At 38.9% G+C, this 22,544-nt stretch overlaps 2 protein-coding genes and 1 long non-coding RNA gene across 4 annotated transcripts in view; 2 read left to right on the top strand and 1 right to left on the bottom strand.

Moving 5' to 3' along the window:
* Positions 1 to 9,738, top strand: part of afg1lb (AFG1 like ATPase b) — a 28,654-nt gene extending 18,916 nt beyond the window's left edge. The window contains exons 8-13 of one of the 2 annotated variants that reach the window (XM_055185952.2): positions 3,188 to 3,270; positions 3,671 to 3,741; positions 3,939 to 4,039; positions 6,465 to 6,605; positions 6,706 to 6,819; positions 9,199 to 9,738. In XM_055185952.2, coding sequence (XP_055041927.2) covers positions 3,188 to 3,270; positions 3,671 to 3,741; positions 3,939 to 4,039; positions 6,465 to 6,605; positions 6,706 to 6,819; positions 9,199 to 9,327 — 639 coding nt within the window. In that variant the 3' untranslated portion in view covers positions 9,328 to 9,738. The remainder of the gene's footprint in view (positions 1 to 3,187; positions 3,271 to 3,670; positions 3,742 to 3,938; positions 4,040 to 6,464; positions 6,606 to 6,705; positions 6,820 to 9,198) is intronic. The other variant, XM_055185953.2, reaches the window with a different exon arrangement.
* The window catches only part of LOC129429347 (uncharacterized), a 63,031-nt gene that overhangs the window by 8,768 nt on the left and 31,719 nt on the right, over positions 1 to 22,544 (bottom strand). The gene's annotated exons all lie outside the window — the stretch shown is intronic.
* foxo3b (forkhead box O3b) overlaps positions 11,270 to 22,544 on the top strand; it is a 31,376-nt gene continuing 20,101 nt past the window's right edge. The window contains exons 1-2 of the mRNA XM_055185949.2: positions 11,270 to 11,763; positions 11,942 to 12,614. Coding sequence (XP_055041924.1) covers positions 12,096 to 12,614 — 519 coding nt within the window. The 5' untranslated portion in view covers positions 11,270 to 11,763; positions 11,942 to 12,095. The remainder of the gene's footprint in view (positions 11,764 to 11,941; positions 12,615 to 22,544) is intronic.

The raw sequence follows: 22,544 nt of genomic DNA, 5'->3' as shown, positions 1-22,544 counted from the left end.
ATTATGTACCTTTGAGGTACCAATATGCACCCTTTTGGTACAAATATGTACTTTTGAGGTACTAATATGCACCCTTTGATACCAATATGTACCTTTTGAGGTACTAATATCCACCCTTTGGTATCAGTATTTACCTTTGAAGTACTAATATGCACCCTTTGGTACCAATATGTACTTTTGAGGTACTAATATGCACCCTTTGGTATCTGTATTTACCTTTGAAGTACTAATATGCACCCTTTAATACCAATATGTACTTTTGAGGTACTAATATGCACCCTTTGGTATCAGTATTTACCTTTGAGGTACTAATATGCACCCGTGAGTACCAATTTGTACTTTTGAGGTACTAATATGCACCCTTTGGTACAAGTATGTACTTTTGAGGTACTAATACGCACCCTTTGGTACAAGTATGTACTTTTGAAGTACTAATATGCACCCTTTGATATCAGTATGTACTTTTGAGGTACTAATATCCACCCTTTGGTATCAATATGTACCTTTAAGGTACTAATATACACCCTTTGGTACAGCCCCAGTGACAGCTAGGGACAGTTTGTCAGAGTACAGGAAATTTAAAAGAGCCATTGAAGTTTGAAAGCATTTATACAATTGATAGGGCATTATGTTTGTAACCCAAAAGGTCATTGCTTTGATCCCAGGGAACACATTTATTGAAAAATGTATACTATATAATGCACAGTAGGTTGTTTTGGACAATGCACAACTGCAATGTAAATGATGCTCGTCCTCTAGACAGTTGCCACAAATAGCTCTTGTAATAGTCTTTCTTAATAAATCTTAAAATATGTTTTGTTTGGTTGCAATTTCAAAGTCACTTTGGATGAAGCGCCTGCTAAATGAATACATGTAAATGAAAAAGATCAGTCAGATAGCAGATCCCACACATAAGTTGGCTGTCTCATGGGGCCTTGTTGGAGGTTTTGACAGGCATCAGAGTTGTGCGTGTCAAAGTGCATTATGAGTTGACAAGGACTGACAATGAAGATCTTCGAGGAGTTATGAGTCTTTAATGAACCCATCAAAGGCCATAATCATGCAATGATCCACAAGAGGACGTGTCTTCAACTGATTATACAGAACCAAGCGCTGGAATCATTACTGATTGTATTTTTCTCCCCCTCCCCTCTTCACGATTGCTCAGCTTCAAGATGGTCCATCAACCGTTAAGATACACTTGTAGAAAAGGAAAGTTTGTTGAAAAGAAAAAAAATGGACAGAATTGGGTGTGCGCAGGAATAACCCGATATGATGGCTGTTGGGGAAGCGTGGTTGTCGCGGCCGTGGCGGCTGTTTACACGGCGGCCTGCTGACGAGGTCGAGCAGGGTTGATGAAGTGACACTTTTCCTTTTGTGTTTTTCTGCTCGCGATTTGTCAGCCTGTCATTACGGCTGATTCAGCCAATTGGCTCGGACGCGGAACTCTGCGCTCGAGAGAGAAAAGTTGACAGCACTGGAGAATGGGGGGAAGAGGCGAGAGATACACGAAGAAGAGGAATAGATCGCTCCTCTCTCGCTCTGTGTGGTGATTGCTAATTATCTTTAGTTCAAGGAGGAGGGTGGCGGAAAATTCACTGATTTCATAATTCGCTGGAGCTGTCATTGAGGACTGATTCAGGCAAAGGCCTCTCGCCTAAATACCACGTATTATCCACATCCTGTTAAAAATAATCACCCTTCTTTTTTATCAGTCATTTCTGTCAACGTGCCTCCAGCATTTTGTTCGGTTATAGATGTGACTGATTAAAACTTTTACCATACTGACATTTATATTCACATTACTTTAAATTTTAACTAAATATCTGTTTATTTTGGTTCTTGATTGTTAAGCAGTTAAACAGTTTAATAATAATAAAACAAACACTGAAACCAGTGCAAAGCTACCAAAATGTTTCTTTTCACTTTACATTGTAAAGACTTGGGCCCAATCCCATTTCTCTGTATTACCCATAGACTGTAAAAAAAGATAAACATAGTGTCCGTGACGTCACCCATACGTTTGTAAAGAACGTTTTTGAAGCTTAAAGTATGCGGTTCCTGCCGTCGCCATCTTGGCCGCGCGTCACCACGCATCACTCGCGGAAATCCAAAAATGGGTTAAAAGGCGGGAAGTGGGTGAAGCTGAGGTGCCTGTTTGCTGAAACCACGCCCACCTAGCTGGACTCTAGTTACAGCAGTGGCTTTTCAACAGTCACTCAAGTGGCCACGCCCTTAATTATGCATAACTTTAAAGGGGGTCGCACACCGGACGCTCAGCGCCGCGCAATTCTAAAAAAAACCAAACACATTGTTTTCTATGAGTATACGCACACGGGCGACCAGCTTTGACTCAGGAAGTTGCTCAAATCCCTGTCGCGCCACTCACATAATTTAACATTAAATAACATCATATTTGTCCCAAATCATTACCGATTAACATTGGCTGGTAACGTATGTTTTGCATTTTTAAGTAGACGCTATCTGCCTAAGCTCGCGCTATTTAATGTGCACTTCTGGTGTATGATACCTCCGAGTTGTCCTAGACGCGACGTGACGCTGAGCTGCGCATTCGGTGTGCGACCCCCTCAAGGCTAAATACAATTTAAACGGATGAGTTACAAAAAAATTCAGCCCCCTCACAGTTGTCATGAAGGGCAAACTTAGCTATACAGACCAAAAACACTTTTTGTACCAGGCTGTAAACATATCCTTTTCTACTGTAAAGTTGGGCATTTTAACATGGGGGTCTATGGGAATTGACTCCCTTTTGGAGCCTGCCTCTAGCGGTCAGTTGATGAATTGCAGTTTAAATCACTTCCATATTGGCTTCATTAGAGAGATCAGAAGGTTGCCCCTCGGTTTTACCCCTTACCCCTTAGTTTTGCACATTCATGCACTACTTTCCTCCCTTATTCTCACTCAGTTGTATAATAAAGATGTGTGTGACTGTTGTTAATATAATGTAGATCACAAAGAGTATAAAAAGGTTACATTTTAAAGATAAACTGTGGTTTAGACACCATGGTGTTTTATTTTAGCAATTCAAATCCTTATATTAAATATAGTAATCTACATATGGCACTGTCTCCCCCTAGGGGACAATTGCAAATTGCATGCAAATGGAAATGAACTGGTGTCTTTTAAAAAAGTGTCAGTCTGTTTTAACCATGCATTTCCCATACAGAAGCACTGTCATACTATCTCTCTTAACACTGGAAAAGACTACCGAACACTGGAAATGGAGCTAGCAGGAAAACTATACTACATGTAAGAAAACTCACTTTTTAAAGCACTCCACACAAAAGAAGTGGGCAAAATTGTCAATTATTACAAAACTGTATTGAATTATAATGGAGAAAACTACTGAACTGATAATAAAAGCCAAGTAAATGCACATAAATATACTTCTGTTGACTTATTATAAAGCCTTTATCTCAGCAGCTGCTTCTTCAGGGCATGTTAATATGCATGTGTTTGTGTTACCACATGATTGTTGCTCGCTCTTATTCACACTCTCTCAATATTTGCGTTTTGAATCCTACACCCTGTTCAATTCAGACACTGAAAATTCAAACACGGGCCTTTAGCATGCACTGTTTGATGTGACCACTTCAAACCTGGTTAATTTCATATTCCATTATCTTTCTCATTCACTCGCTTTCCATAGATCAAGTGAGCCTGATGCAGAGAATGCTGTCAATACGCTATTTGAGGAACTGGCTTACAGACAAAATGATGGTAAGCAAGTTCATTTGCCTTTGCATAGATGGAGGTTTAAAGGTTAAGTATGGATGACTTGTGCGTGTGTAAGGTTTTTGTATTTTAGATTCTCTTATGTCTAGACCCAGTATTGAAGTGTTCGATTTTTCTATTGCATTGTTAATTTAAGCAATTAATGCGATTTATGTATGTCTAGCTATAATTTGTGTTTGTAGTAACCAGACCAAGGGTGTTAAATGTGCTTGGAAGAGAGGTTACCCTGAGCCGAACCTGTGGGACCATCGCAGACTGCACCTTTCAAGAACTGTGTGAGCGAGTAAGTTGAAATTTAAAGTATCTGGGTTTTAAAGGGATAGTTCACCCAAAAATGAAAATTCTGTCATCATTTACTCACCCTCATGTTGTTACAAACCTGTATAAATTTCTTTGCCCTGATGAACACAAAGGAGTAAATTTTGAGGCATGTTTGTAACCAAACCGATTAGAAGCCCCATTTACATCCATAGTAGGAAAAATAATACTATGGAGGCGTCAATGGGGCTTCTGATCAGTTTGGTTACAAACATTCCTCAAAATATCTTCCTTTGTGTTCATCAGGACAAACTAAATCAATTTATACAGGTCTTTAACAACATGAGAGTGAGTAAATAATGACTGAATTTTCATTTTTGGGTGAACTATCCCTTTAATGTGAATACATTCAGTTTATGTGAAGGTAAACAGATCCGAAAATGATTTGTTTCAAAATATCTAATATCAGATCTGTGCATTGAGGCTTCAGTTTCTAATTCTAAGGGCCTCATTTTAACAATCCAAGCTCATTGTCTAAAGCCTACGTTCTAAATGGTCGTGTCCGATTCTACTTTTGCTAATTTAACGACGGGAAAAATGGTTTATGCGCCAAGCGCACAATCTAAAAGGGTTGTTCCTATTCCTATTGTTTTGGGTGTAACGTGCAATAAACCAATGAGAGTCTCAGCTCTCATCCCTTTTAAAAGCCAGTTACGCCTGGTCATAGAAATAAAAAAGCAGGCTTTTAATTGCTGTATTTGTATTGATATCCTACATAATCATTGTAATCTCATAAAATAATTTTCAAATATGCAAGAAAAGGTTTGTACTCTAAAAATACTTTATTTGTAACAAACAAGAGATAAAGAATTTACAAACGTGCGGAGAGCTGTTTCAGCACTCGAATTATTATTATTAATTATTATTTATTAATTACCAGGCTACAGGTGAACCAGCTCTTTACGCCTTCTAACGTCTCGTAATCGATCCTCGTTTTTTTTTCAAGAGACTCATTTATAATCTTTTACATTTTAATCCTTTAATTTTTTATATTTAAAAGCGTTTTTGTGCTGCTGCGCATCCATGTGTGTGATAAGCAAACCCGCGTTGTCGTCCCGTTTATACTGTAGGCGCATATTACTAATGTGCCTTTTAAATAACAAAAACAGCAATGCGCCATTGACTTTAGACCAGGTTTTAGTCGGTCAATGCCATGGCGTAGTCTATATTTGTTGCCTCAAAATAGCAACAATGCGCCTGAACACACCTTGTTTTCAGACCAGAATGCCCATGGGCGCAAAATTGGGTGCAAATGCATTTGCTATTTAAACAACGTGGTGCTAAACGTGAAAAATACAATTGTGCCGGGTTGAAACTAGCAAAAGACAATTCTGCCACATTGCGCCGGGTGTATGATAGAGCCCTATATGTTTAGGCCTAGAATACTTGATATTGTTATTAAATTTCAAAGAAAAAAAAACACACACACTACCTACATAAAGCCTTAGTTAGTCATTTAATTAAATTAATTAATAAACATATTACTTTTTTGCTGTGGTATTAAAATTAGCATTGAGAATCAAGAATTTAAATTGTTTTTCATACCGACTTTTAAAATATCTTTAGTTCATCACTGTCCTTTTTCACGTTTTTATGTTCGACTACAACCAGCAGCCATTATCTCGCTCTCCCAATACCATTCAGTCTTCCTCTCGCTGTCTGTCCATCTATCCGTATTGCTAGGCTACACCTGCAGTGCTTTTCAATTTATCATCACAGCCTTGTCTAGAGCTAGTCAGCCAGCTTGCTCCTATGTGTGTGTGCTTGTTTATGTATGTAACCTTGGACTTGGTTTACCAGTTTGATGCTCCCTTTTTGTTCGCAAAGGAAAGAAAGAACGTGCACGCGGCTCTCTAATGGAGGCGAGGTACTGTCTCTGCGTCCTTCAGTGCTTTCAGAGCGCTGCTCACTTCAATGTACCGAGAGAGCGTGTGTACGTGTGTGCGTACTAGTATGTGTGTGTTCGTCTGAAGAGTTCTCAACTTCTTAGTCTTCATGGTCAGGCTAATGCAGTTGGGACGATGTCAGCATGTGTTAATGCGCCTTTCCACTTAATGCCCGTTACCACAGAGAGATGTAACCCAGAGGAGATGCAGAAATATAGGGCAAAAAGGAAGATTAGAGACAGAAATTGAAGAGGGAGCACATGAGATAAGAGAAATGGGTGGGTTGAAAAACTTGAAATGTATGTGTCACAGCTTCAGATGCAACATGGGTGAAGTGTCCCACTCGCTTGCTGTCAAGGTGGAGATGCAAGAATAAGTGAATTTATGTTTTCATGTGTATGTTATGTTTTAAGGCTCACTAACTATTATCAAAAAATCTTTATTTATAAATAAATACCTTATTTAACATCTCTCTCTGTGTGTGTTTTTATTTGTTGTTTAAAGCCATTGGGTGCAGCTGATTATTTGGAAATCGCACGTCTTTTTGACACGGTCATCATACGAAATGTTCCTCAGCTTCGAGTTGGAATGAAGGATCAAGCAAGACGCCTCATCACACTCATTGACAACTTTTATGATCGGAAGGTAACGTCATGACATTCCACAATGCAAATTGACTTGTAAACATGTGTTGGCTGGCACCAACCCATCTATGATTCTCATTGTTTGAAACTCTCTCATTCAGGTTAGGGTGGTGATGTTGGCCCATGCACCACTAGACCGTCTCTTTGATCAGGGACCGATGACTGGAGAGGAGGCTAGAGATCGGCTAATGCTAGATGAACTCAGCTTGACAGATGTAATGATGGCAACCTAAATGTAACCATAAACATGTACACATAACATTCAAAAGCATTAGAAGCATCAGGACCAACATGATATTATATATACTGTTTTCACAATGGTCTGGGCTATTAATATGAAATGTAACATTGCCAGCTCGAGTCAACGTATTTTACTATGTTTAAATCCATTCCACAAGTTTCATGGCAAAATCAGTGCTGAAAATGCAACAGATGCTGGTTGGGTCTTCATGTTACCATAACAATAGCACAGACATGTTGATGCAAGTTAAGCTTTATTGACAGCATCTGAGGTAGGCTATTATTTGCTGCAGAAAATTATTTAAACTTCCCTCAGTTTATACAAACAAACAAAATGGTGTAAAAGAAATGGATTTGGATGTGGAAAATTTATGTTTATGGGGCAATATTTTATATTGCACTGTAATAAACATTAAAAATACACAGTAGTGTTTTGAGTATGGCCAAAACACTCAAGCATTATCCCCTGGTTTCACAGACAATGGTTAAGGCTAGACTTCAAACACTTCTGTTTTCCCTATTTAAAGACTGTTACATGAGTAGTTAACAGGAGTAAGTATGGTGGCACAAAGTGAGGCTTGATGATTTTTGGGCGGATAGAAAATGAGAGTTGTGTTGTGTGGCGGAAGAGCACTTGGTTTGTAGCACTTCGGCCTCGGACGCGGTTATATTGCCGGAAGATGGAGCGTGAGGGGAGTAGTTAGAAGTGATGATGTTGCTGCGTGCCGAGGTCAAAGTGCTGCAAACTAAGTGCTCTTTCGCCATACAATATAATTCTCATTTTTTTATCCGCTTAAAAATCATCAAGTTTTATTTTGTGCCACCGTGCTTGCTCGTGTAACTACTCGTGTAACGGTCTTTAAATAGGGAAAACATGGAATTGTTTGTTGGCTTCTAAATTTATCCCTGTTTGGATCCTAAGGAATGAATGGGGCTAGACTAAATGCTAACACATTCACGACGCGCTGTACAATAATTAACGCATTGAAAAAGATAGGTATGTATTAATTCATCTAGGTTGAGGTAAGAACATAGTAAAATTCAATTCAATTTTATTTAAATAGCGCTTTTCACAATTGTTAATTGTTTCAAAGCAGCTTTACATTAATAGATGTAGGAAAAGCATAGAAAAGCGAGCGTAGTAATAATGTAACGTATACAGTAAAGTAGTAAGTTAAGCCAAAGGTGGTGGAGTCTCTAGGGGATGAAACCCCCCCTAGGAGAAAAACCCTCTTGGCTAGTCCAGAGGGAAAACTTCTAGGAGGAGAAAAACCCATGAGAGAGATACATATATATTTATATATATAAATACTATCGGGGTATGTGAACGGGTAAGCGAATTAAACTGGTTCTGCCGGTGGTCACTGGTCAGGCATTGGCTGGGCACCACGTTGAAGGACGGTCAGTAGATCAGTGGTGTGATGACCTTCACAGCTGCAGAAACTGGGTCTGTTTGTCTCATTGTCCTCAGGGGTCAATGACGAGACAGAGAGAGAGAAACAGGATCCTATTAGCGTAGGGGCCGTTCACATGTAAAGCAAGTGTCACACAGTATTGTGGTTTAAGTCAGCTCAGTTCCAGACAGGCTAACTATTGCGGCATAAGTATATTACCCAGATGAGTTATGTAAATGCTTTGTTAAAGAAGAATGTCTTAAGTCTAGATTTAAATTGATCGACTGTGTCAGATACTCAAACATTATTTGGTAAATCATTCCAGAGCTTAGGGGCTAAGTAGGAGAAGGATCTACCACTCTTAAAATATTGAAAATATTGAAATCTACCACCTTAAAATATTGAAAAACAGTGGTGTTTTCCTTTAAGAATCAAAAACATGACAATATGTCATACGCACTTAAGGGTTTTGCATCTGAGCTCTTCAATAATACCAGAAAGAGACATTGTACTGTATAACAGTCTACTACATGCTGTTTATGTGGAATAAATACCACCATATCAGAGTTATGCTGCTTATAAACACAATACAACAATTTTTTTACTATGTTCTCAGTTCTGGTGTTATGTTATCTGACTTTTTTCTGTATTACCACATTGTAACTGATCACTGCTCATGTCATGTAATGTAAATATATGGTTGGTCATTGGTGGTTGATATTTACATTGAAGGTGCTGTTTTTGCTGTTTTGTCTTTTGGAAAAAAACTTTTGACTTTCTTAATTTGAAAGTATGTTTGCTTTAGAAAATTTGATTTCTCTTAATATGACCCGTTTGAAATAATTATCATGTTGTACTAGTTTACAATAATGTGCTATTTGCTCCTGTTGGCATCTGGTAACATTTGCGAGCACCCATTAGACTTGTGTATGATTTGCAAATTATGTTTGTTTTATTCAGGAGGCCAGTAGGCGTTTGACATTGTTTACAGCGGAGGAAGAGACCTTTGCGTTCCAGAGGACGGTGTCTCGACTCACAGAGATGCAGACTGAACAGTACTGGGTTAGGGGTGACCGGAGCAAGAAGTGAACCAAAACTCCATTGCCATTAACAACTACCTCTATTACAGAAAACATTTGCAGACCTTCCAAAACATTCAGCACTCTTCCATCACCACCACCAGATACTGAGACCCTTTTCTTGTTACTGTCTTAACTACAAAGCAACTACAATCATATATATATTATTGCTGTATGCTTGCAAGACTTGAAAAAAAGCACATTTATTGATGGGACAGTGCACATTCTGAGAAATGAGAAGATGACTAGTGCCCTCTAGTGGATAGTGAACTTTGTGGCAGTTTTTATCAAAAACAAATATAATCTATGCTCATTGTAAATGTAATGACAAAGTATATATTTAAACTATATATAAATAATGTGATTTTTGCAATTATGCTGGCTTAAATATTTGAATGGATAAACATTATGAAACATTAAAGACTGGAAGTATGAAATGTTACACTGAATAGATATGAACATCCACAAACTAAAAAGAATCTGCTCTGCATGAGTGATTTTAAAATTAAATGTATTCCCTTCTAATGGATCAGCCATGAGCATCAACATGCAAACGACTGCCTTTGTATCATTTCTCTTTTTGGTCACAAGATGTCAGCATAACTTAGTTCTGTTGCTTTAACGCACCCACGTGCTTTATGTTATTGTTTTAAGATGAGAATTATGCAGCTCACTATCTGTTCCTCTTCGAGAATGAATTGTTATAAAGCGGACTTTCATGAATAAATAATATGTGCAAAATAATAAATAAATGTTTATGAATATTAAATTAGCATTAAAACCGAATCAGAAAATTTAATTACAATTAACTCCATGATTATATGTGTTAAGATTAATGTGAGTGTTTACAGTTATGTACAGTTCACCTGTAGACTTGCTATGTGCGCAGGGTAGATGAGAACAAAGGAGCGAGGGGGTAGAAGGGAGACAGAAGGGGGAGGGTTGATTTTGAAAAGATAAGGAGTGAATATAGGCGGGGGTCTTTAGCTGCAGTTTGTGCAAACCATGTTGTGTGAAATCTTTTGTGCCCAAATGAGCAACATCGTAGATAGGACATGCAAAACTATCACAGAACAGTCCAGTAAATAAGTGCGTAAACGGCATTATGGCCGTAGTATCCTCTAGTCAGTCAGTCAGTCGGTAAGGTTGGATAGATCTGCATAATCTCACCTCGCATTTCGATTAATAGTATTTCGTTGTTGCGCATTGGCAGAAGCGCGCGCATTCCTTCACAGGCATCAGGAGCGCGCACCTTCAAAACGCGCCCTTTTAAAAATACGCGTCTGTTGAAGAACAAAGACGTGCTGGTGTTTTGGTAAGACATGAGATGATGCTGATCACGTCACTGAATAATAAGGGAAAGGACAGCAAAGACTTTTCTGGATGATAAATTACGTCATGTGTTTTAATAAAACGAGGTTGGCAGCAGGGGGCGTTTCGTGACGGACGATTTCACACAGCGATTAAAGGGCCAACGCGAGGAATTTGGCTGAACCTATAAGAGAGAAAGGTAAATATAAGACATGCCTTTACATTTGTAATACCCCTAAAAAGTGGAAATGTTAATGTTGTCAATAAATTAAATATAATAAATTAGCATCTTATTATAGCCAATTTTGTTAATCTATCACTTTTAGCACTGTACTAAAATGCTTATTACTTGTGATCCCTAATCCAAAGGCACATTCATCGTAATATCTAGATATTGTTGTTTGCATGTCTGAACTGCAATTTCTAGCAACTGAATCTATATTTGGAAATTCGATAAACTGATATGGGTCTCAACACTTGAAGTGACTTGTTTGAACATGTCCTCTCGCCTGTTGGCAGCTGTGCTTGAGGAGCAGTGGCCCCTTTAAGAGGCGATCCCATGCGCGGAATCTAGGGGGCGTGTCCCTGTCAGCGTTAGACACTGCGTTTCTCTTCTCTCCTCTAGTCAGTCAGTCGGTCTTCAATTGAGGTGGCTCGCATGCTGACAGACGATTTAGCCAGTCAGTCCTCTTGAGGGTTTAGATAGATAAGGTGAGGTTTTTTTTGGATTGGAATTTTTCGCAGGGTACAGTAAGGCTGTCGTTGACCTCGAGCACCCTAACAAGACAGTGACAATCGCGTCTCGACTTTTAACTATTAAAGACACTTGAAGAAGGAACAACGGGTCAAACTGTCAAATGGCAACACGATTTTAAAGCACTTTACGAGCACGAGTAGTTTAGTTCTGGTTCTTGTAGTTGTCGTTTTGGTCCCTAGTGTGCTTTATGTGCCGTGCCATACTCTGACAGCTCTTTTGTCACTACAGCGACTTGCTGCTTGTGATGGTTGCGTGCGCTGACGTTGTGGCGCTTTGTCCGTGGACACTGGCGAAGTGCGCTGGAGAGATTTAGCTGTATTACATCAGTGCACCAAGTGCGACAGAGAGAGAAAGACCACAGCGGGATTCGGGTGAATGGTGCGTATGCAAATTATTGCATAATCATGTTCATGCATACATATCTACACCTTTTATGTTGGTTATTAATATAGTTTAAAGTGTACAAATTAATTTAGATGTCAATACATAATGCTTAATATTGTACTGTATAATGATCGGCTGTGTGTGTGTTGCATTTTGTCTTTCTAAAACACAGGGAGGGGTGTTCAAGTTTAAGATTTGCAGTAGTCGCTCGAGGAGCGTTGCGCACCATTTAGTATAGAGACGCATTCATGGCATGCGACTGTGACCGCGTCCCATTGCCTATCTAACTTTGAACTAGCAATTGAAGTGAAGCGACGATCAAGACGATGGCGGAGTCAACCCTGGAGTCTGCTCTGGACGTTGCCATTGATCCGGATTTCGAGCCGCAGAAACGGCCGAGGTCATGCACTTGGCCACTGCCTGAGTCCAGCTCGGCGAAGCCTGCGTACAATGACGTTGACATAATTCCTGAGGAAGAGGACGATGAGGATGACTGCGCGATGGCAATCAACGCCAATGGCGTGGGTGAAGGAGAGGACAGCTGCAGTCCGAGCCTGGCTACAAGCGGGCAGGAGAACACTGGTTCTCCGCTTTCCTCTCAGCTGGCTTCTGCGAACACTGAGAGCCCAGGGGCGAGCGGTCAGGGCAGCCAACCGCAAACTCCCCGGAAGACCTCCTCGCGGCGTAACGCCTGGGGAAACCTGTCCTACGCAGACCTTATTACTAAAGCCATAGAGAGCACACCGGACAAGAGACTGACCCTGTCTCAGATATACGACTGGATGGTCAGAAGCGTCCCGTACTTTAAAGACAAAGGCGACAGCAACAGCTCCGCTGGTTGGAAGGTAAGTGTTCCGTAATGTGCGCGCGAATTTATCCGCGTGTTTGTCACGCGCGCATGTATCTGCTCAATTCTGTATTTATGTCACGCAACGTCGCAATAAGAAACACATGTCCTGGCATGTTCGTGTATGTTTGGACATGTGTGTGCGCGCACGAAAAGAGAAGTGCAACTGGATGGAGCTCGCGTGCGCGTGCCTCGGTAGTGTATGAGGTCGGTGACGTCACCAGTAAACAAACCATTTTTCCGGACGCCAGCATTATTCCACTGTATATAAAACGCTTGTCTGATTAAATATAACAGGCAAGCTAGTTAGGTAAACTCATGTAAAGAATCTTTTTTTTCAAACATAAAATATTAAGGAATAGCCCTGAAAAATAACCCATGTTTTAACAACAAAATAATTTCCACAAATGAACAATGGTTACCACAAATGACCCATGATTTTCCTAAACTAACCACAGTTGTTGTAGTAAAAAGTACAAAAGGTAATTAATACACAAAAAAGGCTTCTACACTTTTACTCTAGTAAAACCAGTCTTGTGATTATATTAAAATTCCCTACGTATCTAAAGTGCCAAGTCTAATAAATATCAGTATATTCAAACACTCTTTTATTTTCATATGCACACACACACTGCTTACATAAAACTTGGCACGGTAGCCGGGATAGAAACTGGCTGAAGTGTTTATGTAGGTGTTGAATGGCATTAGGGATTGCGTAACTCCGAATGGCGCGAAGTTCTCCTTAGCAGTCAGTGGGCACAACTGCCTTCAAAGGGAATGTCATTGCTATCCTGGGCCATAGCCAGCACAAGACATATGGGCATTTCACTGATAGAGATAGTGGGTTGGGGGAGGGTATGTATGGTTGAGACTGAGGTGGTGGGTACAAGGTCAAGGACTGAGTTAGCTGTGGAGGCCCAAGTTCGCCTGTCCCTTTGGCTGTAAATAGCCATGAATTATAACAGTGAAAGCTGAGTTACTGCTGGGCCTGTATGTGGTAACAGCAAAGTACATGGACTCAAGCTTAGCACGGATCCCGTTGCACATCGACTTATCTAACGTTTGGGATCGCATACATGCATGCACACCCCAGAATGATCGTGTTTCTCAACTATCCATCAATCAAACATGTTTTATGATTAAATACTATAATCAGTTATAGCAAGAGTACTTCCAAATAAACAAACCTCTCACTGTTATGTTAGTCAGGAAAGTAGTACTACAGTGCTTGTTTCTGTCAATTAGAAAAATGTCTAACCTCATGAACTTTGTGCTAGTGTTATTTAACGCAAGCTCTAAATATGACATGCATTCCAGCACATGTCTGTAGACCATATTTATGTACAGACAGAGCTCAGACACCCGTATCCACACAACGTAGATAAACCCTCCCGCAGTTTACCTGATAAACTGCCAACATGCAAATATTTTTACGAACTGTAATATTTTTTTAATGATCCACAAACAATAAATGATGGATGTGTGCAAACACAAATGTATTAATTGAGATAGAGGGACTGTTATAGCATAAGTGGTATTACGTAATGATCCTCCTACTCAATCTCTCCTCACAATAAATGAGCTCATATAATGACAGATAATGCCACCATTGCAAAATAATGTACTGTCTTTTATAAACAAGTAAGCTATTAAATTATTCATCCATTCAAGCATTAATTCAGGTCACTGTATTAATTTTTAAGAGACACACACTTGGCAGCTGAGCATTTTAATCCATATCTTGCCCAGCAGACATTGTTCTGTATACTTTTCTCATTGCGATACCATGTACAACCTCTCTGTTTATCGCAAATCTAAAATGCATAATTAGATTATGTAACTTATAACAAACAAACTACTACTGTCATGTTCCTGTTCCAGGAACACTTAATATTCAGAGCTGCTATGCTAGGCCTATTCAAATGTTTCATTCAAAAGGGTCAATACCAATAAAAGGGTCTATTTTCTGAGAATTTCACTTGGTACAATTGATGGATGTGTCAGTTTTACAAATGGCAAGATGGTTTGAATGCATTTCTGTCCAGTATTCTTGCTACAAAGTGTGTACAACGGAAAACTGTGGATAGGAAAGTATAATATAGATAGTGCGAACAGTGAAGTGAGGGTCACTGATAAAGGAATCATAGATGTTTCACTATGGTTACATACAAGGACGTTGATATGGATGCACAGGTAGGCTGGGGTCAGCGTAAATGTTGTTTGATAAAGTGTAAGCCTGCCTTCGTACTTTCCCTTTACTCAATGATAAGCCTGATAAACATATGGGCCATACAATTCCAATGATAAATTTAACCAGCATCACCTACATATGCATACTGTCCCTTTCTCATCCGACATTTTCATATTAAAAAAAAAAACATTTGATTAAAAACACAGACTTCCTGACCGGGTGTCGCCTACGAAGCATATATGCTGGCTGTGGTATGGAAATTTGAATTTCTTTCTTGTTTAGCCTTTTCTTCGTTGCACACCCTACCGTCTTTTGTTTTGTAAAGGTGCACTTGCTAGCAGCTTTGACCTAAGGCTTTTTAAAGTTTAATTTGTTTTCTTCCTGGTCCGTCATTTCCAATTACACGTGTCTGTCATGACATGAGCTCTGAGCAGGGGTGGATAAATTGTTCTCAGTTAAAATTTAATTGAGTACAATAAAGCTAGTTTTCTGTGTCAGGGGCTCTTGGCCAGACAAAACTAACAGTAATGAAAGGAGATGCTTTGTAATGAGCGATCATTACAGTAAACGCAGAGAACAATTTTAGGAAAATATATTTTTTCACTGCCAATCTCATGCATCACCTCTTTGAGAAATAACAAGAAAAAAAAACACTGTCAAATTATCGTGGGTGATTATTAGCCTAGGTGTGGTGACGTAGGTGCTTTATTTAGGTGTTTGTGTTGTGTGTCAAGCCACAGAATTAGATAAATTAACCCAGATTACATTGATAGTACGGTGGATTAAAGGCTACTGAAAATAGATAGTAAAGCAGGTGTTTCTTTTCGGTCTGTCAGGATGCAAGAGATGTACAGATGTTGGCCACCTTGACTAAACAAATGTATTTTCTCTGACATAACACCACACTGACCATGTGCACTTTGGAAATTTGGCAGTCAAATTGTGAAGTCCGAGGGGCATCGCTTACATTCATAAGGCCTAGGGCAAATTTGGTCAGGTGAATTTATATGTAAAATTTATGTGTCATCTTTTGGTTTCCAAAATGAATGGGTTTATCTTTGTAAAGCTGCTTTGGATCAATACTGTATGCACCATGCCCATGCATGATGAGGTCATCGGCACACATGTGTTATCTGCTTTAAGAGTCCACTGCCTTGCCATATCAGTGGATGTTTATCTTTTTTCACTGCACCTTCAGTGTTTACACACCTGTCTTTAACCTGCCCTCAGGTCAGCTGTGGTGATATGGGTGTCAGGGGAGGCCAGTGGATCAAGTTGAATAGAGCCAAAATGCTGACTTAGCAGTAAAGTCTGCGATAGTTCCAGCTGCTAGACACATCGGCAGCTTGTTATCGGCCAGCTCAGGCAAAGCGAGGAAGCAGTCTATTATGGGCTAAATTAATGTGGCACATCTCATCTCATGCAAACATTGTAATCTCTAAATATAACACTGCCTGTTGTTAAGGTATAGTCGTCCAGTTTTGGCCCATTTACCTCTGCCTGTACTCCTCCCCCACCACTCTCTGTCTCTCTCTACTCCCATGTGTCATACAGTGTTTATGGGGGCATGAAATTGCTCCACAGCTCCTGGGTATCTTGCATGCTGTGTTACTTAGAATACCATTACTGATAGGCTGTGCTTTGTCAGTATTTCTTTACATTTGTCTGTCTCCCATTTGTATTCGCTTTAAAAGCAATGTACAGTCATCTGTTTTTGCATATGCGCATGGGTGCGTATTTACACCCTCGTTGGAAACAAATTATTAAAAGCTTCAACCCATTCAGTATGGGTGCACTGTAACCTACAGAGAACATCAAAATTAAAGACTGTATATCTAATGTGATTTCTCTCAAAAAGAGTCAAATCTTTTACCAATAGAAACCCACTGAATTTGCATATATGTTACTATATTAACATTTGAGTCACTAAACGCAATTTTACTTTCAGTTATGATTACCAGCTCAAAATGAAACAAATCTGGTTTCGCTACTGATTGATTGTTCATATGTTTATAGATGAAGATTTTCAAACTTTCAAAACTAGGGCTGGGTATTGGCAAGGGCCTCACAATACAATACATTAGGGATCGACCGATATGGGGGAAAAAATTGTGCCGATACTTTTGTTTCATCAGCCTTAGCCGATGACCGATACTGCTTTTGCTCACTCAATTTACATCATAAAAATGACACGATGATGCCAAATGTTACAAGTCTCAATTTAAAAAAGTAACATTTATTGAACTTAAAAAATATATATATTTAACAAATAGTAAAAACAGGTGAGGGTGCTATGGAACCATGAACTGCACTCTCCACAATGATGAGGAACTATCAGCAAAGGATATTGATTTCTAGCACTTTACTACTACAAATATATAGAGATGAGAAATAAAAACCCGCTTGGTCCAGCTATGATCAGCTGTTAGGCCAAGCTTTTCAAGCTTTTTAGGTTTCAAGCTTTCGAGTTTAGTCACATCACCTGCAATTGCTTGCGGCTTCCAGCACTCTGTTTGTAAATAATGCCGGAAAAAATCAGCGAACACAGCGGCCACATATCGGCCAATGCGGATACATATAAAACTCGCAAAAATCGGCCCGATATATCGGTCTATCACTACAATACATATCAAGATACATGGGGTGTGCTTCCACGTGTAGGCTTTGAAAGCTGCAGGCGTTTTTACATTTTCTGCCATTTTCTCCCGCTAACTTCTGAGACATTGGCCGACAGACAACTGGACAGCGACAGCTACAACGGCGGAGGAGGTCGTTTGACGCACACAGAGGGATTTGATATTTGTTTTAAAATATTGATACTAGAGCTTGAAATATTGATACACTATGGGGGTGTATCACGATATTTAGCGGTATAGATATTTTGCACAGTCCTAATGGGTCAGTGTACAACTATATTTGCAAACCTGCAAAGTTCAGAAAGTACTGTATCTTAATTCATTTGTTTATTAAAAAACCTGAGTAAAAAATAAAGTCTATTAGATGGTAGATGTCAGAGTTCCCTACCTATCCACTTTCCAAACATAAACAAATGTATCCCTAATATTTAAATAAGTAACTATACTGTACTCCTCATAGGCTGCACTAACGAACAGTCACACTTCCTACACCCCACAAGCCATGCATGTAGGGTCAGAGAGCTTTTTTATTATACCACTTTGTTTTTGAAACTACATACTGTATGTATTACTTCATATTTTTGTTTTTCCTGTGGTGTGTATAGATTCATATATAAATGTAATCACAAATTCATCCATATACACATATGTGTCTTTCCCAGCTTTTTCTATCTCTCCATGTAGAGGCCCATTAAGGGGTTACACAGGGTACCAAAAAGGGGCCCCTTGCTTTTTCTTTCTTTTCCTTAGTCTTTTTATCTTAGTTTCCCTCCTTCTCTTTCTCTCAGATTACTGTGAAAGTGGGTGGGGGTGCGAGGTTACACTGTCCCGTGTTGTACTAGTATGAAGACCACGCGGGGAACATACAGTCTTGGCGTTGCTTTAAATCTTTCGAAATATTTAACGTAAAACAGTGAATGTATACTACGTATGAACTCCTTACTTGCACATACATTCAAATATTTTTAGTTATAATGTATATAATTACTTTATATAAGTGTGGAGTGTTTTCATTGTTTTTTACTCCATCTCTGTAATTTCCAGAGAACATAAAATGACCACACTGTTTGTGTTACTTGATTGCAGTGGAGTTATACAACAACGCTGGTCAGAGCTCTGTGGTAGTGAGTTTGGTATGCAAAGTTTTGCAAAGTGGTATTGCTAAAGTGAAGGGCAGTCTCTTAAAACTTGGAGTATTTAGAGTTTTTTGTAAGTAATGTTTTAATGTACACTGAACACTCCTTGCACTCTACCAATAAAACTACATTATAAGACAAAAGACAGAGAACAGCAAAGAGAAAGACAAACAGATTGGTCCGGTGGGAGAGGATTGCTGATGATCTAGCTGAAGATGACATCACCATTTGACTGAAAGGGCTTTTAGACTGATTGATTCATGCACATGCGATTGAGAATACGTCAGTGCCGTGTGTTGTTGTTCAAAGTATCATATATAATGTGCATATGCACCAAGTAATTTTTCTATACATATTTTCTTTACTCTCTCAGTTCTGCTTGGTAAATATGGGTTAGTGTGCCTCTCCCCACTTTTCCCCCTGTTTGTTTTACTTTTCTTTTTTTCTCCATCCAGCCTTTCACTCCCTTCTTTTTTTCTCCTTCCTGCAGCTGTGCAGTGGGATCCAAGGTTTTTCCAGGAGAACACAATGGCTTGCAATGGCCAAGCTTTCCGACACAGCATATCGCTGAATGTCCGCAGACACAAAATGCATAAAATACTGGCCAATTAGTGTTACTTTGTACAAAACCTGATATGATGTAGTTGTAAAGATTATTTGAAGAGTTTGGTTCCAAAACGCAATAAATCCATTTTGACAAATTTTGGTAAAAACGTGTTTTCTATTCCAAGAAAGGGACAAGATGAAAACCAATATTTTCTGTTACAAACTTTCACATAGCATCTTTAGGTTATAAAAACATAAAAAAATTCAAATCCATAAAGTTGATTTTCAAAGATTTATTATAAAAACTGATTATTTTTTCCACAAAATGCAATAAATCCATGACAAGTTTTTATTCAAAGTGCTATAAATCTATTGAATCAATCGCCTATATAAATGTGCATTCATCTTTGCCATGTTATATTCATTTAGTTGACTAGTTGTACACACTAATTAAAAATATAAACATTAATGTCATTAATCAAAACACTTACTTTGTGATATTAAGAACACTGTCATTGCTGCGGTTATACTTGACGTCGTCGTTTAATGTTTTTCACAGCGATCAGCTGTAAAATGTTTTGGTCCTGCTCGATTTTTGTTGACTTTGAGTAAAATTATGGAAAGTTTTAAGATCCCCTGGGGTCAATGTGTTATCATGACAGAAACTTGATGATGTCGGCCCGGGCAAACAAGCACCCGTCTCCCGAGTTCCTCTTGCGTAAATTATTAGATGTTGATGGTTACGTTTCTTTCCCGTCACAGAAAACCACCACAGGTTTATCAATGCTATTAAAGTATTATTTTGTTTTTGTTTGTTTGTTGATCACGAAGTACAAAGTAGATGAGGAAAACTAGGATTCCGTGTACTCAACGCGCTGCCATTCTTTGTTTACATTGCGTGAATGGTGCGCTGTAATCTGTAGAGTGGATTTATGGCATTCTGTAGAAAAGGGGGAGTGGCGTTTATTGCATTTTGGGAAAAAAGGGAGAAAAGATGACAGAATAACACAGGGGATATTGGATTTTGCGTAAAATTAAGAATTTACTTTTTAATACTGACCTGATATAATACTGATTCAGGCAGTAACTCATTTTTTTTTTTCAAAAATGGCGTTTATTGCGTTTTGGAACCAAACTCTTCATTTCTTTTAATGGTGTGATGTGCAGTGTGAGGATTAGTCTGTCTAAACTTGAGGCTTAGCCAGGTGACTGGTCATATGAGCTGACTGAGTGTGTACATTGTGTGTGTATGTACACATACAGTGTGCATAACACAGAATAATCCAAGTACAAAAAGCCATGGATCACATGGTTGTCTCCTCTTTGCGGTTACATCAGCTTCACGATCACACCATTCATCACACTTATTGCAGAGAGAAATGACACCAGGTCAAAACATAAAGATGGATAGGAAGAGAGCGAAAAGAAAAGCCACTTATAGAGTCTCACAGATAAAACAAGAGAGATGAAATTGGATGAAGGATGCACTTTAATTCTCTATCAGCTGTTGACCAGGACAAGCCTTTGAGGATGACCGGACTAGTTTAAATCATGCTCGCTTTCATTTCATTAATACTAGCCTTTTTATTATTCAGGAAGCACATATATTGTGCTACAAGTTTCATCCACACAATTCCAATGGTTTGCATACATTAACTATGGAAAAAATGCTTTACAATAAGACATCCCCATGACCCTGTTTTGATGTTTGCTGTATGTTAGCGAGTGCATATACATTCACACAGGAGTTTGTGTTTCTTTGAGTATGTTTAAGGTATACTGGCTGTACATTTGATTTGGCAACACTACACTCTTCATGTGCAAATATGTCAAACTAAAATTGCCACAGACCATAACTCAGGAAATTTATTTCTCTAGCACTTTTCACAATTTAGCATTGTAGCAAAGCAGGTTTACAAAGAAAACATATTACAGGTAGCCTGGGTTTCCGCATGCTACCTTGTGTGCAAATTTATTCACGCTGCAAGTCTAGCATGGGAACTATGGACTTATTTTTCCCCTGAAACCTAAAACGGGGAGGGGGCAGCAAGATGATGACAAGGTCTATGCGACACACCGAAGCAGTTTTGTTTATCCAACACGGCAGCAGACGCGAAGTTACTTTTCGATTCAGCCTTAGATCGTGTTCTAAGTAGTTTTTAATGCAAGTTAAAGCAACACCAAAGAGTTTTTTTTACCTTAAAATAACGTTTCCAAAAAGTTTCAGTGGTTCATCCACTCAAAACAGGGTGAAGGCACTTTCACATTCGCTTTGCAGCCCTCTATCGGCCAAAACCGCACTAAAGAAGTTTCCAACCGTCAGGTAGTGGTCCTGTAGTTCGAGTGAAAACTACAAAAACTTGCTTTACGGCAGACCTACAATCCAATCAGAGCCAGCTATGCTGCAGTATTTACGACAGTGGTAATGAACAATTACGCTTCTAACCTGTAGGGGGAGCAAAGAGCCATAAGTCTTTAGTGTTGCTTTAATTTTAAAAAAAGAGCAACTTTTGGCGTTAAACAATTTCATATCCAACAAGGATGTTTGGATATGGCAAGAAAGACATGATAGCCACAGAGTTTTATAGGACCCACCTGCTAGGCATCATCGTTGACGAAGTCCATTTAACTTATAAATGGTAAGTGGTATTTATTAATATCATATTGTCATTATGCCTGTAGTCTACCTACTGTGGTTGTCACAGTGCCACTAAGTTGTGTTGCTTTTCAATATCAATATACAGCTACAGGTTTAGTTGCATAGCTTTCAGCTGTGTGCACACGTACCCTATAAAAGTTGTTGACGCTTGAATTTAAGTCGCTCTACATACGTCATCTGCTATAATTGAATCAACTGGCTATGAGCTAAGTACAGACGCATTTGATAGACATTCGTAGTGCCCAATAAACGGCTCTAGGCATTCGTAAACCACGCCTCAAATACGAAAAAATGACTGGTCTGGTGTTAGCCAGGCTATATTACAGGCAATATACATATTAGACATATAACAGCTTATGAAATAGATGTGACCCTGGACCACAAAACCAGTTGTATGGATATTGGAAATCTGAATAAATAAGCTTTCCATTAATGTACTGTATGGTTTATTAAGACATGAGAATATTTGACGGAGATAAAACTATTTAAAAATCTGGAATCTGACAAAATGTGAGAAAATTGTTGTTAAAGTTGTCCAAATTAAGTCCTTAGCAACACATAATATTAACAATAAATACAGCTTTAATATATTTACAGTAGGAAATTTACAAAATATCCTCATTTTACATGATTTTTAATTAATATTCTGATTTTTTTTGCATAAAAGTGACAATAATTTTGACTAATACAGTGTATTGTTGACTATGCTACAAATATACCCGTGTGACTTATGATTGGTTTGTGGTCCAGGGTCACATAT

This window comes from Misgurnus anguillicaudatus, chromosome 18 (assembly GCF_027580225.2).
Source record: "Misgurnus anguillicaudatus chromosome 18, ASM2758022v2, whole genome shotgun sequence".
Classification (NCBI taxonomy): Eukaryota; Metazoa; Chordata; class Actinopteri; order Cypriniformes; family Cobitidae; genus Misgurnus; species Misgurnus anguillicaudatus.
Note: the sequence above shows the minus strand (reverse complement) of the source record. Positions and strands in the feature narration are given on the sequence as shown.